Genomic DNA, 16,226 nt, shown 5'->3' with positions numbered 1-16,226 from the left:
CGTTTGAATTTATATAACAGACCATTACTATCTTTTTCTCCAATACTAGACTACTTCCAAAAAATCTAGTCACCTTTATTCAAATATGACCAGCTTTAAAATCAAACACACTATAACTTCTAACTTCGGTCACTAAGGTTTTTTTAAGCATCTGTGTATAATACAGTTTAAAGTGAGTAACTGCAGGGGTTACCATGTAACCCCAAAAAGCTTCCTCTTAAGTAAAAGACTGTCAGTGTCTTTGTTAACTTCTTTATATTTTTGTTGTTGGTGATTCAGTTGAGGATCATTGCTGTGAACCTTCTATTCATTTGGATGCAAAAGCTGCCCTCCTCTCACCTCACAAGCATCAAGCCTCATTTTCATCTAAATAAGAATCGATCTCTCCTGCTGTGCACCATCCTCCTTTACTCACAACTCTCACGGTCACAACCCCACTTGTCTTCTCTTTGCTTGATCCTGTGCTCTCTAGTGACTCCCTTGAATACAATAACAGGGAAAATTCTCCATACTCCATGTTCCAGATCCTAACAGTAAAGCACAGTAAGGTATTTTACTATTGTTGGCTATTTGTTAATATGTCTTTATGCTTTACTCATAACTGACAATTAACAAGTACCATTTATGAGTGGAGGGGTCTAACAGAGATATGAGTGATATGGAACAAAGCTTTGACTGACTGGTACAATGTCAAAGCTTCGTTCTGCATCAGTGACCCAGCCAAACGCAAGAGATGGGGGTGAGTCACTGTGGGGGAGGGGCCTGCTCCTGAATGGTCAGGGGACACTGATAAGTGAAATGGATGCAGCACCAAAAAGACTAACTGTGACTGAGGATGAGCATGTAAATTAGATTGTACATCTGGACTCTGAGCAAACTAGAGGATATTCCTTCTGTGCTTGAACAATTTATAATCCTAAAGCACTAATTATACTTTCCTTTTGTACACCTCAATCTCAACTGAACATTTTGAGATTTATTTACAGGTCTAATTGCAGAAGGTAAAAACACCATTCGTGTGATGATATGATTCTGATTTTTTTCAAAATAATTGTTGAAGAAATGAAAGAAAGAAACACTCAAAATGTAACTACATTAAATGACTTTAATATTATGTTTATTTTAAATGACCCTATGAATCAGACTTGGTTTGGGAAGTTATTACATTTGCTAGTTCTGACAGCTCCTCATACAGTTCAAGTTTAAGTCGAGCTTATTTTGTCAAAAGATTGATCTGTTCCTAGGATTGGAACAGCTACTAGTTTCAATCAGGGTTATACTGGCAAATATGTACTTAATGTTTTCTAGAAAAATCCTTGCTGGCCATTTATGGAGCTCTTAAACATTTATTTTTTTTACAGCTAGGCAGTGCCACCTTCTGGATCAAACATGAACTATCTGGCATTATTGCCATACCCGTTTATGATGTTGGTTTTATTTTTAGTAGACAAAGTATGAGACAAAAGACAAAGCAAAGAATAAAACATTATAATCACAAGAAAATACACTGAAGTGAGCTTTAAAAAGAGAGTCTTTAGATTGCTTGTGCTTGCCTCCTGTCAGGGTGACTACGTAGTTGTAGAGGAAAGAGGTGCTGTCATAAAGTTCTTTACAACGTCAGGTGAAAGATCCTGGAATCCTGCCTTTGCAGCTGTTAAAAAAAGTAACAAAATCAAATGTTAAATTGCTACTGTAAAGTTAATTCAATAGACCATTACATAAAAAGATAAATAAAATCTTTACCCAATCGTCCACTGGTCTCTTTCACCAACAACTGGGACTGCTCCTTGATGGACAGAAGCTGTCTAATCTTTTTACACTGAATGTCCATCTAAATAAAACACAAAACTGATTACCCGTATGTGGCATATAGCAGCATATTAGAAAGTCCTTTAATTCATACTATAATCCATCTCATAATGTAACAACATACTAGCAAAAATGTCAAAAACATGCAGTTACGATCAAGAGTAAACCTGTTACACAATTACTTCAATTTATCAGGGCAGTGTCTGTGATGTTGAATCTTAATTTGATTGACAGCGCTGCAACATAGGCAAGCAACCACAAAACATAAAACATTTTGTTTGTGGGCATACACTTTTTTTAACCAAGCTTTACCAAGGCTAAAACCTTTGAGTCCCAAAAAATAAATAAATAATTAAAATGACATTGGGAGAAATGTGTGTTCTTGGCTGCCTCGTATAATAAGGCTCAGCTTTCTTCTTTTGGAGGACAGCATTTAAGCAGTCAGTAAATCAGCAGCATCTGTTTTGTGTTTCATTACTCAAACAGCCAAGCAAAGCTTCCTTTCTTTTTCTGCCCTCAACCGCATTAGTGTTTTAACATACACAATCACACAAACTGTATGTAAGAGCCTGGAAAACCATACATAGCAGTGTTGGCAAAAAAATAACCATTTCTTCTATTGAGAGTTTTACTTTGCTTGTTAGTGATGTAAAAAAAAAAAAAGTATTTTCAACATACAATCATTGCCATAGTTTGAAACATGGGCTGTTGTCGACAGAGGAGGCCATGGTAGTCCGGTTTACTCTGTATGAATTGGTACTGTGAAGACCGGGCCACAGTTGAAGAGTCTAACAACAAGCCTTTCTCTTGACCCTGCTTCACTTTCCTGCAACGAATAAAGAACAGATTTTTGACCCAAAACTGAGAATAATGATAGACTAACACAGTATTCCTTGATGAACGTCCATGCGTTTACCTTTCCAACTCTTCTGCTTTCCTCTGGTGTTTGTTCAAGAGTGCCTCCCAAGATTCACTTTCTGTCTGGAGCCTAAAACACAACATAGGCTAGTAAAAAAAAAAAGAACCTAGGTGGCACACCAAATGATATATTCCTCTTTGTGTTATATGAATATTTAGAGTAACATGCCTACAGATGACTTTCTGGAATTTTTTCATAGCTGATTGCACAGCAGGATCACTGAAAGCAAATAACATATGAATACGGTATAAATCAAAGTTTTACGGGGGGGGGGGGGGGTAATTGGATACATTATTTAGTAATGTAAAACACAATATGCAGAGTACAACATAAACACAACAACTAAATGTATTACCTTGCTGCACTAGCTGGGAGTAAGTGATCCTGAGCCTCACTGCGTAGCTCTTCGGTGAGACAGCCAGACTCTTTCTTCATATGCTCAACTGCAACAAGTACAACATTTCTTTAATCATCATTACGTTCTTAAGGAGCAACATGAAAATATGAAACAAATGAAGCGCTGCGAAAAACTAACCTTGTTTTTGAAAATACTCCAGTGAGATGTTTGGTACTGACTGCAGGGAATTTTGAGTCCTTTCTATTGCCAGCTTAACACCAAGAAGAGGTGATTAGATAGAGCTCCATTAATAAAATGACCATTGTACCATGTAAAAGATCCTTAAAGTCTACACATAACGTAGGTGGCATAATGACTTTACACTTAGGACCACATTAAAATTAGTAAGAAGGTACCAATGAACAATCATAACATTTGATTCATCTCTATGATAGAGACTGTTACCAAGTCCTAGGTTTAATAAAAGTATTAAACACTGAAGTGTTTTCAGTACCCCTAAAAATGACAATTTGTTTGTTCATCAACTGATTTACTTAAAAAATATATATATTTTAAAATGGTAACAGTGTGTGAAAAGGTCTTCAACTTTTGAGATGGAAATACATGTAATATTATTTTTTTCCCATTTAGGCATCAATTAATTTACCAATACTTACAACTCTGCATCACTCACCTTCATTGAAGCCTCAATCAATTTCTCAAATCTCTCTTCCTGTGGTAAGGACGGATGTATGCTTCTGCACAACACTATGATAAACAAATAACAATAAACATTGTATCTATATGCATGTAAATAAAAAGATAACACAATGGCCAATATTCACTGATGGCAAGGTAAAAGAAAGTCAAACATGTCACCTTGATAGGGATTCTGAAGGGCAGGGAGAGAGCGTCGGGTTATATTGGCTCTCTTCCAGGACTTTCTCCGTGCAATGGGGCTGACGGTGGGGCTAGTGGGTCCCTCAATATTCTCTGAACTCTGAATTTCTTGTTGGTCCGTCTCTGAGGGTCCTTCCCCAGGAGCTGGCGTCTGAGAGGTGGGTGATGGGAAGTCGGTACGGGGAGATTTGTGTGGGGGAGCTGGAATACCGGGGCTTGTGGAGGAGCATCTTTTCGAGGTCTGCTCCACAGAGTTGGTCTAGGATTAAAGAAAATATAAAAATATAAAAAATCAGTGTGTAATGACATACATCGGTCACAAGATGAGGTGCTGTTAGTGAAGCTATTTAATAGGCAGCTGAGATTTATAAATGTTACCTCATTCTCGGTGTCAGCGACGGCGACACTTTTGCAACTGCAAGAGAAAGAGGAGGATTTTCAATGAAGTGCAAAATATTAGTAAAATAGCATAGTGGTACTTAGTGAAGCCATGACGAGTCATTACGTCCAACTTCTGTCAGCGCTGGTTTGATTTGGGGAAGACTCAGAGTAAGATAAATACTTAGCGATAATAAACACATTAAAAAAGCCAAACTACACAGTCACGATACACTGGCAACTTTCGATGCTAAATTGTTTCTTGCGACAATTGAAACAAATGGTACAAACCCGTCTTTATCTGCTTCCAAATGTTTTTCCGCCATTTTTGTTTGAAACGCCTTGCCCAGCGCGCGCCCAACACGCCAAACCCCTTGCACCGCATGAAGCACCATGGGAAATGTAGTGTTGTATTGTTGTAACGAGATTCCAAGCTTATAGATAAGAGTGATAGATAGGAGACCGATATATTGATATATAGAAGACCCTGCCTGAACTGTTTCAATATTTTTTTTTTTTATTATTTATTGTTTTTAATAAATTGCAATTTTGCACTGACAAAAATCTGCGTTTTGTTCCGAGTGTGCTCCCCAGTTGAACAAGTATAAAGAGTAGGCTACAAAACAGGGGTTTCACCCCTATTACATAGAGTACAAATACAAACGATAGAATCCATACATGGGATAAAACTGCACATCTGCAGGTTACACATAGGCCTACTGCCTAAGGGCCCAAAGACTTTTTTGAAGAGAAAGTGAACCTTGTTAAGAAGAAAAATCTTGGTCCTGATACTCTTTGTACACATTGGCTGGTACTGTGATATCCCAATGAGGTTTTATTACATTTTCGCTGACAAGGGTTCAAGTTGTTGTGGTTTTTATTTTTTCCAGTTTAGCAGTGTTATCTGCTTAGATTATAAATTCTGTCTTGACCCCTTAACCCTACACTATGTTCCCCTTACAATAGCTAACACTTTCCCCCAAAATGTCCCTGATTACTAGTTTTAAGTTAGCAGTTTGAACAGTTTCTGATGGGAAGCAACAATCAACTTTGCAGGAAATCAAATCACAACATCTTCACTAATATTTTTCTGAATAGCATATAACGATATACATTTGTATCTGTGTCCTTTGTCTGTTCGTCTTTACTTTATCTGTTTTTTGTATCACTGTAGATGTTACCAGGGGTTTCATTGTTCTATAAAGTATGTTTTTATTTTTGCACGATTATTTTACTTGACTGTGAAGCACTTTATGAAAAGTGTCTGTATAAACAAATGTTACTAGCTTGTTTGCACTGAGTATTCAGCCTCTATAGACCGGAATCACATTCTTCTTGTTTTGTACTTACCGCTTTGCATTTTATTTTACAAACAACCTACGTAATATTGATTGCATTTGTTATTGGTACTGTACTTAATTCAGAGTATAACCATTTTTTCTTATTTCCGGAAAGGTTCGAGTTCATTTCAAAGTAATAAAGCAAACTGCAATTTGCGACTGTCCTGACATCAGCATGTTTTTCTTCTAGATATACATAAACACAAAGTTAATCTCTGATCAATTGAGGCTCAATGACATGGCATGGTTGTTTTGCCAGTGTCACATGTATTCTTATACCCTGATCGTTATTTACTTACCTTTTTTAGGAACAGGATAGATCACGACCAGCTGGACATGAACATCCTTTCAAGTGCAGCTGTACTTGTAAAACACTTGACAGATTTCACAATTTGTTTCTGTAAGTCTTTATAAGTCTGTTAGAGTTTTTTTTTCCACTTTTTACAAAATCAAGGTGAGGAATCAAAAACATCAAAACACTTTTGCAATTCTCTTAGAGAATGTCCTCTTTGTGTGCCTCTATGTTTCAGTCTGGCTCGCACACAGTCTCGCACTCCAGTCAATACTGCTGTCTTCATGGCTGTGTGTATCAGGGGGGAGAGACGGATGAAGAAAGAGAGATTGGAAAGTAGAAAATAATGAGCTATAAAGAAAAAAAATCTGAAAACAGAGCAGAATCACAGATTGTTAAGGAGGGTTAGAGCAGGATGAAGGAAGGGATACACAGAGTGTAAAGTACTGCACGCCATGACTGTCTGAAGCTTTGAGTATGCCACAGCAGATTTAACCCTCTTCATCCGCCATAGTCTTCTCTCCCTTTAATGTTTGGTTGGTAAGGGCCGTGGTTCTTGTTGGCACTGAGTTCAAGAAGGCAGCCTGAGAGTTCCTTTTCCTAGCAAGAACTGAAGGACTCGGTCCACCAGCAGAGCGGAGACAAAGTCCACCACCAGAACTTGGGCAATGATCAGTTTGAACTGCAAGGAAGTAAACAGGACTCAGGTCACCATGTGGGGTACATCATTCTAATAAGGTTATTAAGACAAAAGAACACATGGCAAAAAAAATATATATCAGCTCACCTCTGTTGGAATATCTACGAGAGCAAACTGTTCGTTGAATTCTGGTGAGGAACCAGTAAGTAGTCCTACAATGGCTAAACCTGACAGAGCAATGCTCCATAGTAGAGGTCGATTCTCGCTGAGTGACTCCATGAAGGGATGACCCTATTGGACCCATAAAGAAATACTGTGAGTATATAATACTACAAGACAGAAACATCAACTACAAATGCTGTTAAAAATCATTACCTTGTAGTTAATTGCAAAGGTGGCCATCTGCATGGCCATGGACATAATATAGACCGTGCTGTTGATTAGACTGGGTTCAAAGTCTTTATATAGATCTGCAAACATTTCCTCTCTGAAAAATGATAGAAGAAGTGTAATGTTATAACTTATTGTGGATATTTGACTTATACAATATGCTGTTAACTCTCTTTTTCATCCTCTTTCCATCTTACTGGGATTTACCTTGGCGGACTTCTGCTTTGTGCTTCTTTGTAAAGGTAGACCAGACTGCAGAAGTGAACAGCAAACTGCAGCAGCACGGTCAAAACCGTATAAAGATTGAAGATGTTTGGTAAGGGCCGCTCTTGAGACAAAGTTTTCAGTGGCTGTGTAAAAATTAGGAAAAAGGTCAATCTGATTTCTTTTAAAAACTGTAGCCTAATGATATTAAGACAATTACTCATCAAAAATATAGAGCTTGTGTTTTCTAAAAGATTTTCACCTTTGATCTAGAGATGAAGAGGAAGCATCCTGCCAAGAGCAGTCCCTGCAAAGTCGCCTGGAAATCACTAAACTTTACCCCCTCGAGGTAGAGTACAGACTGGCTGTAGGCCAGCACCAGGGCATTGAGAGCGAGGATCTTAAACATCTGGAGTGTTGTCACCAGAGTGCAACGGCCTTGCTTTATTACATGGCAGACTGGAGAGAGAGAGACACACTTTTAGAATTTCGTCCATTTTTACGTTTAACAACTGTATAAAGAGTTGAAATGATAAACCATTTTTACTCACTGCACTGTATGGAGGAGAGTTTGGAGGTGAAAGGGGCAGCAATGGAGGCATCACCAAGTTTCACTACTTGTACCTGATCTTCTTCTAGTTCCCGTAATACTTGACTGATCCTCTCCTGTTACAGAATATAGTCCATCTCTCAGACCATTGTACTAAAACTCTATTTTATCAAGCATATTATTTCATTTTTTTAAGTTATACATTTATTTTTTCATGATTGTTGGTGACTGGGAAGTGGGCTTAATTTGGACTTGATACAGTCCTGTACAAATAAAAAAGTTTCAGGTACTGTAAAAGAAACACAAATGGGACAGAAGTTAAGTTTTAAGTAAACTATTAAGAGAAGACTTTACAGAGACACACACCTTTTGTGCTGCAAGCTGCTCCTCTCTCTGGGCCATAACCCTCTGCCTGGCTGCCCTTGAACTCAGTTTACCTCCAGAACTGACTGGTGGCAAGGGTCTGGGTTCTGGTATAGACACCTCTTTTTCCCTCCCACGTTTCTTTCTGTCAGGCATACGCTCAGGGGCGTTGGCTAACAAAGCAACACCTGAGGAAAAAAAGTTATCACTACTTTACGCGGCTGGGGTCATACACACAGAAACAGCTGATCTCAGTTTTACTGGTGTTGAATCTTACCTATGTGGGCATGTTTAAGAGCTCCAACATCATTTGTGCCATCACCACACATCAATGTCACATAACCAAGCCCTTTTAGACTTGTGATGACAGATTCCTGAAAGAGAATAGACAACGATCTTGTAGATATTTCTTCTCAAACACCTTTTAAAATCAAGTGTCATCAATCTGTCTAAACTCAAATAATGATTCCATAATCCATACATTTCCCGTAAAAGACTCCTAACAGCACCTTGTGTCCACTAGTTAAATCCATATATTTGCTGATTTATAGTAGACAAACTACTGTGACTAAAATCTATCTAAACTGTACCTCTGCAATGTACCTCTTTCTATTACTGCTAAATAAAGAAGTCCATGCCCTCCAACAAAAAGACACAACAACTGAAAGTGACTTGATGTTTGATATGAAATGTTTGAAGCTGTCCCTTAAAACCTCAAAATAATGTATTTTGTTTATGTTCAGCAAGTTACCCCTTTCTCTTGAAAAAAAAAAAACCATCATGATGCTAAATAGGACCAAACATTTTTTTTCTCTAATTGTTTATTGTTAGCAGCACTGTATGTTGAACAGTGGACATTACATTAGAAAGTTCTCAATAAATTGCATTAAGTGGCTGATTTGGAACCTACCTTCTGTTTAGGACTGACACGGGCAAACACTATTATGTGAGGTAAGAGGCTGCTGAGTAGCTGGGGATCGCAGCTCAGTCTGGCCAAACCCTCTCCTGTTACACACAGGTCAAACTGGTCCACAAATGAGGAAACACTCGGAGGGGGCAGTGGGACATGAACAGTGCCATCAATGGACTCCCATTGCCACTCAGCTGGGGGAAAAAATAACATCAAAGAGTATGGTAAAAAAAAAAACATACTCCCACTAGATTACCACAAGAATCTGTTGACATGAATCTCCATTGGCTTACTAGAGTGTTAAATGCTATCCTGTAAAGTGGTGACTTGTCTTACCCTGATTGGGACTTGGCTGTAAAATGAGAGTGTGCTCTTTCTGGATGAAGTGGAGCTCTCTTGCTACATGGCATGCTGTTAGAGGGTTATCCCCTGTGATCATCACCACCTGAAAACAGAGAGACAGGAATTATCCACCATGCTGTCTGTCTGTTTGTAAACAATTGTATGTCTGCAGTTTCTTTACATGATGAGACGCTTCCTGGATTTCTCTGATGACTGCCTTGCTGTCACTTTTGAGAGGACAGGACACAACCATGAACCCGGCAAAATGCAAATCACACTCCAGAGAATCTCGACTCATCTCCCGGACCTATGAAACCCAAAAAGATTCTAGCTGTAATTCTAATAATAATCTATCTAAATCAGACAAGATTACACAAACAGACCAGATAATCACACATAGTTCTGAGGGAAATGTAATAGGAACCTGTTGATGACTGAGGTGTCCAATCTCTTTGTAACCCAAGGCCAGCACTCTAGCCCCTTCCCGTGACATTTCTTTGTGGACTTCATCATAACTCGCCGGAAATTCTGAAAACTACATCACAGCCACATTAGAACATCAGTGAGTTTGTTTGATTAGGCTAGATAATTTACACATTAAGGGAGATGAACATATGTACCATTCCTCTGAGTGTCTCTGGAGCTCCCTTTACAGTTGAGATGTAGCAGAGTTCAGAGGAGCCGAGTTTCTCATAGGAAGCCAGGACAGACATCCTCTTCAGAGCACTGGCAAAATGGAAGCGCTGGTGGATCTTTAGTCCCGGGGTTTTGATGCCTCTTGGGAATACCTTTTCATCTTTAGAGACCAGAGACAAATATGCCCACACAAGAGCAAAGTTAAATACACTAATCATACCACACCACAGAGCTACAAAAGCTTGGTGCAACCTAAAAGACTGCTGCAAGTTGGGAACAAATGCATGTTGAAGCAAAAACAGAACACCAAGTATACATTATGTTCTCTTAAACACCTGCCTCTGTCCTACTGCATTTAGTAAAGGTTATTTGCCTCTACCTTTAGTAAGGGTCCAATCAGCAGCAGTCAGCATGGCCTTCTCCAAGGGATCTCCAACAAGCTGTCCATCATCCAGAGTGACCAGTGAGTGACAGGTGGCCACCACTCGATGTGTCTCAACCGGGATCTCAGTTACAGGCATCACCTCCTTTCCTTCTCTGTTATACACCCAAACATTAGTTGATATGTTCCACTTATTGCCTATGTATATAAATGATAACTTACTGAAAATACAAAATTCACTGGTTTAATGTAAAACAAATGGAATAGTTGGCAGGGTTTACCTGAGACCTGCCACTCCTCGTACCACCAAACTGTCACTGGTCAGTGTTCCTGTTTTGTCAAAACAGCAAACCTCAACTTTCCCTGCAAATGGTATCCTGAAGGGCTCTGTACAGAATACATCTGGGTAGGGGTAAAAAAAAAAGAAAAAAGGAGACCGAAATTTACAGCTGCATTACAAGTTTTGAATGATTAGCTGCTTTGTCAATGTATGTTCTTATTCATTTGACATGTGGGCAGGAAGGAAGAACAAAGCAACTTACATAGTTTAGCCAGGGCGATAAGAGATGTGTTAACTGCCAGAGAAAGCTCGATGGGGAGTTCTGGTGGAACCACCGAGGTGAGGATTAATGTGCACTCCAGAAACAACTTGTAGCGGTTCCTGCTAGCATCTTTGGTTCCTGAGTGAGTAATACAAAACACAAGTATTTAGCTTTTAATATTAGATATGACTTAAGCCTCTACAACCAGCTTTTAACTTGAGTTTAACTAAGAAATACATCTTAATGACTTGATTATGTGCTTCTCACCTTCAACCCAGACATAAACAGCTGCAGCAATGGCAAACACAAGGAGGAACAGGATGAAGATGAAAGTCTCCAGGTTGTTTGCCGTCACTCTCTTCACACCAAAGAGGATTGTCCGTAACAGCTTACCCTGAAGGTAAAGGCAGTCAGTCATTCAACACTTTGACAGCTCATCATGTTCTAAAATGAAAATGCATCACAAAAACAAGTGTATTGCATGTTTGTAAAACAGACAAAGAAAAATCATCACCTGAGAGGTGTAGAATCCTGTTCTCAGTACATAAGCCACACAGCCGTTGTCTACAGCTGCACATAAAGGAAAAGATTTATGAGCAGGCACCTTGTTTTTAATGATGAAGATGGGACATAGACTATTGAATACACTCATTAAGCAGTAACTACATTCCGTTAGAAACAAACAGGAATTGAGGAATTACGTTTGAGTCCAGCACTGGCCTTTAAAGGAGGACTATGTTGGACCACTTTTGTCCCCCCAGATATGATGTGGAGTCTAGAGTCTGTTTGAAGGTCCAGAATTCGATCTGAGTCCAAGTCCTCTACTGGCTCCTGCAGACCACACATTGACAGCAGTAAGTACATTACTGAAGTGTTATTCCATTCCATTTAAAGTAAGGGAGGACACCTCAAGTCTACACTCTCAGCTCTTCATTCCCTCATCATATTAGTATGCGACTTACCTTCATCTGGGGCACAGACTCTCCGGTGAGCATGGCCTCATCTACAATGCACCGGCCCCTGAGTAGCAGTACATCGCAAGGCACCAAATTGTCCTGGGGTGAACGTCCTGTGAAGCAGAAAACACAACACATTTTATACACAACACACATCCTACCAGAATCAATCGAAAGTCAGTAGTAAGTGGTCACAAAAATGTTGCCAGGGCATTTACCTATTGAGACGATGTCACCAGGGACAAGCTCATCACTTGAAATTGGTCTCCACTTCCTGTTGCGATATACCTTAAACAGAACACTTAAATTAAACTTGGGGTGCTTTTAATACATTGAAAACACAGCCTAGATGAAATGTTGAGAAGCAAGTCAATTGTTTGTTATAACTTAAAAATTAAAGATGCTGAAAGTAAAATTCGATTGAACCTACCTGGATCATGTAAGGCTTGTTTCCCATGCGTCGGATCTCAGACATATTCCTCATTTGCTGCTGGACGAGGGAAGCCTCGAATGCCACCAGCATGAAAAGTGTGAAAACGCTGTAGTACCAGTACTCGTCCAGACACCAAAGCCCCACACAGAACACCTAATGTATACATGGCAGACAATACACTTTTTCACTTGGATACAGATTCTATCATTTTTAAGCAATTCAATAATTAATAAAAAATTATACCAAATTTTAGACAGACAAAAATAACAAGTTAAACATGATCAAACATTCACATTAACACACAAATGGCACGCCTGAGCAAGTGTGAAGGCTGCATCACTTAGCCGCTCAGCTCAAACGGGCTGTGTGGCTGATTTATCCTTTTAACATTGTTCAAGACATAAATATGGTCGTGGACACTCAATACTCAGGCTCTACTTTTTTGACCAGGTAAACATACCTGGAAAACAAAAAAGGGAGCCGTGGCCCTCTCTCTGAAGAGCTCCAGGAAATCTGGCACCACCATCTCAGCACGATTGGTGCCGTAGCACTTTTCTGCAGCCCTGAGTTCAGCCTCCTCCTGATACCCACGGCAAGACTGAAAGTGGCCCATAGGGTGGTTTATGGGAAATGCTATTGGAAAGAAATGTTTCTTCTCTTTGTGGTCAAATATATAGCGTATCTTTTGAAACTCAAAAGATAGAATGCTTTCCCCGTTGTCATCCTGTTGATCAAAACAAGAGACAGTGAAAAATAAAATTACAGTATTCATTAAAAATAGGATGTTTGGTACATGATTATGTCTTACAACAGGTGCAATACAAAGTGTGAATAAAAATAACGTCAGTTATGGAGTTAAGTGGACAATACTACATTAAAACAAATGTGTATTTCAGTAAAGGAGTTAAATTATGGAATTCTGTCGATAATCATTTAAAATGCTGCTCAACTATCATTCAATTTAAAAGAATGTATAAAGAAAAGGTTCTGGGAAATGATGAATGTATTGAGTTAATCTAACTGATTGTATTTGATTGTTTCTATATTTTTGATCTATTTTTTGTTTTGTGAAAGAAAGAGAAAACAACAGGTTAGCCATCTTATTCTGTTAAACAGTATCTTATGTTATTAGGAAAGGGGGCAGGCATTATGACTTTTCTTCTTCCTGCTCCTGTTTGCTCATGAACAGTGTTTCAGCATTATGAGAAAATATTTTTTGTTGTGTAGTATGGTGTTGAAACCATACACTGAATTGAGCAAATAAATCAAATATGAAAATATGATATGAAATAAGTGGCAAAACCAAATGATGTGAGTCAAAATCGGAGCTTCAGTAAAGACAACATAAAGTGTAAACATGTGAACCCACCTGATCCCTCTGTAGTGCCACGAGCTCAGCAAAGCCATTGTTTGGGGTGGGTATGACCTTTGCCAACATAGCCTTTTTTGGGTCTGGTTCCTGAGATGTGAAATGATCAGATAACAAATTCAAACACTGTCATAGTTTATTTTTGGTATTTTAGTTCCTGGCGTGACCTTTCATCTCTGTGTACAACGAGTGGGAAAAGAGATGGTTGCCTACAGAAATCAGTAGATCATTGCACTATGTTATTATTTGTGTTTACCTTAGAACAAGTTAGCCAACAGTGCGCGTGTACCGACCAATATCCAGAAAGAGCTGTGAGGACGTGCGCGATCCCGATAGCAGCCAGCGCCAGGAGGCCTGCCTCCGGGTACTCCGAGGCACCGTACACCCCTAACCATACGTACAGCCAGCCTGGGTATAGGACAGTCAGGAACGGTAAGATAGTGCCGTGTAGCAGTCGGGGCCGTCGCCTGTACAGAGTCACCGAGCTCACCAGCTCGTCGCCGGTGCCGATGTCATGCTGGTCGTGGTTCACAGAGGGGGCCATTTGAAGCTCTCCCGGTTCTGTAGCCATTCTCCCCTCTTTCTCGGTGTCGTTCATTATACTTTCATCCCTCCTCCGTCCCCCTCTATCATCCATCACCACCCCGTCGTGCTGAAGACGGTAAAAAAATAATATTTTACACCCAGAGCTGTACTCAGTCCAGCCTTCAGATCCCCTTTACTGAATCGCTCGTTTTCCGACCGTAGCTTCCGCATACGTAAACACGTAAAGACACGTAATGTTCTCGTTGAACAGAACGGTTGAACCGTAAAAACTCCAATAATTGTAATCCTCCAAACTGTTAAATTGAGCTCTTTATGCTGGACGTCATCTTAGATTAGGACAAAGAGGTTTATATGACATATTTTGACTGTATTTGTCGTTTGATGTTACAAAAATATGGTTAGGTGCTTCCCCTTTAATAAATCCCTCGTCATCATAGAGGAGAGACCGGGTGGGAGATTGACGCTGATTTACACCAATGATATCAGAGAAAATGTTCACAATGTTTTTATCTCATCCAATCAGACAGTGATGGGCGTTTATGGTGTAGTTGCTGCTGCACAGACATGAAGCTACACATGGGGTAATAGTTCCTACTGCTGTAACCTTCATACATCAGCTTCTTCGTTGAGGCAAACGTAGAAGCGGACCATGTAAGACATTTAACGAAGGCTTTTTGCCTTTTTACCAACATTAAATGTTCAAGTTGATATAGAAGTATAGGCTACTCAGAGTGTAGATTAAGACATGCTACTTTAAAATCAAGTTATACCCAACTGCATTATTCCGTTTGCTTTAGGCTACAGTACACGTTTGACCCGGAGATGGTCATTTGACTTGTGTGTACCATCACTTAATGTTTGACAAAAATTACGTTACCTTTCAGGCAAGCTGCAATGGATATTACGGCAAAGTATTGCCATAAAGAAATGGAGGCGTACGGTTCTTGTGTGGCCTCCAATCCATCGACATGGCAAGAAAAGTGTTATGAGCTCAAGATGATGGTTGCACAGTGCACATCATCACAGTAAGGCAACACACCTGTACATTCACTTATTACTCTAACATCCTCATTTTATAGCCAAAAGTGATTGCTCCCATTATTTTCCCATAGCCCAGTGATACAGAAAATCAGACAGGACTGTTCCAAACAATTTGTGGAATTTGAGCGCTGTCTTAGAGAGAACCAGGACCAACCTACCTCCTGCTCACCACATGTGGCTCGCTTTCTGGGCTGTGCAGAGACAGTGGACCTCAGTGGAGTGGGTAAGTTCTTATTGGGGTTTGCGACAAACACAACACAGGGAGTTTTTCCTTTTTCATTTAACTGGAAAGTTAGTGCATTCACAGTGTTCAGACATACAAAGCTCATAGTAAAGCTCTGGCTGGAGCAAATCATACCAGCACTCATTGATCACTGGTCATGCTCTAGTTTGAACACATATATATATGCTCACAAAGATAGAGGAACAGACACTAATAGACAAAAATGAATACATATTCTTAACGATTATGTGCATATAACACACACACACACACACACACACACACACACACACACACACAGATTCACGCACAGATACATATTGCCATAAATAAGGGATAATACACACAAGTTCATTACACTGAAGGAATATATGAAATTATTTTGTTCCATTTTAGAATTAATATGCACAATTTTACTCGTGATGTGTTGGTAATAACTGTGTTACTATGAGCATTCATAGGAAAAAATGTCTGGGTTAAAAGTGTTATCCCTGACAAATGTAGTAATGAAATATTGAATGATTTTAAGAAAACCTTTGATTTATTACATTAAAAGAACAAGACTTACACTGGACTACGTCTTTGGGAGGTGTAATGGTCAACATACTAATGAACTCCTCTTCTTTTTTCCAGATACCAATCCGTTACCTCAGCCATCGTAGCGTTTAGACATCTTCCATCATCTGCGAGTTACTCCTGTAGCCCCAGCAGCACGGATGGGTGG

At 39.5% G+C, this 16,226-nt stretch overlaps 2 protein-coding genes across 2 annotated transcripts; both read right to left on the bottom strand.

Annotated features, from left to right (window-relative positions):
• Positions 1-1,100: 1,100 nt before the first annotated feature.
• On the bottom strand, positions 1,101-4,741 carry LOC109989248 (kinetochore-associated protein DSN1 homolog). The gene is made up of 11 exons (XM_020640928.3): positions 4,635-4,741; positions 4,344-4,380; positions 3,945-4,224; positions 3,760-3,833; positions 3,264-3,336; positions 3,084-3,171; positions 2,897-2,947; positions 2,726-2,797; positions 2,488-2,635; positions 1,744-1,831; positions 1,101-1,651 (listed from the first exon to the last, which is right to left on the bottom strand). The coding sequence occupies exons 1-11, from the start codon at positions 4,736-4,738 to the stop codon at positions 1,569-1,571; spliced, it is 1,098 nt and encodes a 365-aa protein (XP_020496584.2). The 5' UTR covers positions 4,739-4,741; the 3' UTR covers positions 1,101-1,568.
• Positions 4,742-6,074: 1,333 nt separating this feature from the next.
• atp13a1 (ATPase 13A1) lies at positions 6,075-14,551 on the bottom strand. The gene is made up of 25 exons (XM_020640908.3): positions 13,949-14,551; positions 13,693-13,782; positions 12,784-13,047; positions 12,321-12,476; positions 12,109-12,178; positions 11,897-12,003; positions 11,636-11,765; positions 11,449-11,504; positions 11,202-11,328; positions 10,935-11,072; positions 10,674-10,794; positions 10,390-10,547; positions 9,995-10,170; positions 9,799-9,909; positions 9,556-9,681; positions 9,369-9,477; positions 9,033-9,226; positions 8,400-8,496; positions 8,126-8,310; positions 7,761-7,875; positions 7,472-7,668; positions 7,213-7,355; positions 6,991-7,102; positions 6,763-6,906; positions 6,075-6,657 (listed from the first exon to the last, which is right to left on the bottom strand). Exons 1-25 carry the CDS (start codon positions 14,327-14,329, stop codon positions 6,547-6,549), a joined length of 3,618 nt encoding a protein of 1,205 aa, XP_020496564.3. The 5' UTR covers positions 14,330-14,551; the 3' UTR covers positions 6,075-6,546.
• Positions 14,552-16,226: the final 1,675 nt, after the last annotated feature.

This window comes from Labrus bergylta, chromosome 16 (genome assembly GCF_963930695.1).
Source record: "Labrus bergylta chromosome 16, fLabBer1.1, whole genome shotgun sequence".
In the NCBI taxonomy this organism is placed as follows: domain Eukaryota; kingdom Metazoa; phylum Chordata; class Actinopteri; order Labriformes; family Labridae; genus Labrus; species Labrus bergylta.
This window is presented reverse-complemented; position numbering and strand designations above follow the sequence as displayed.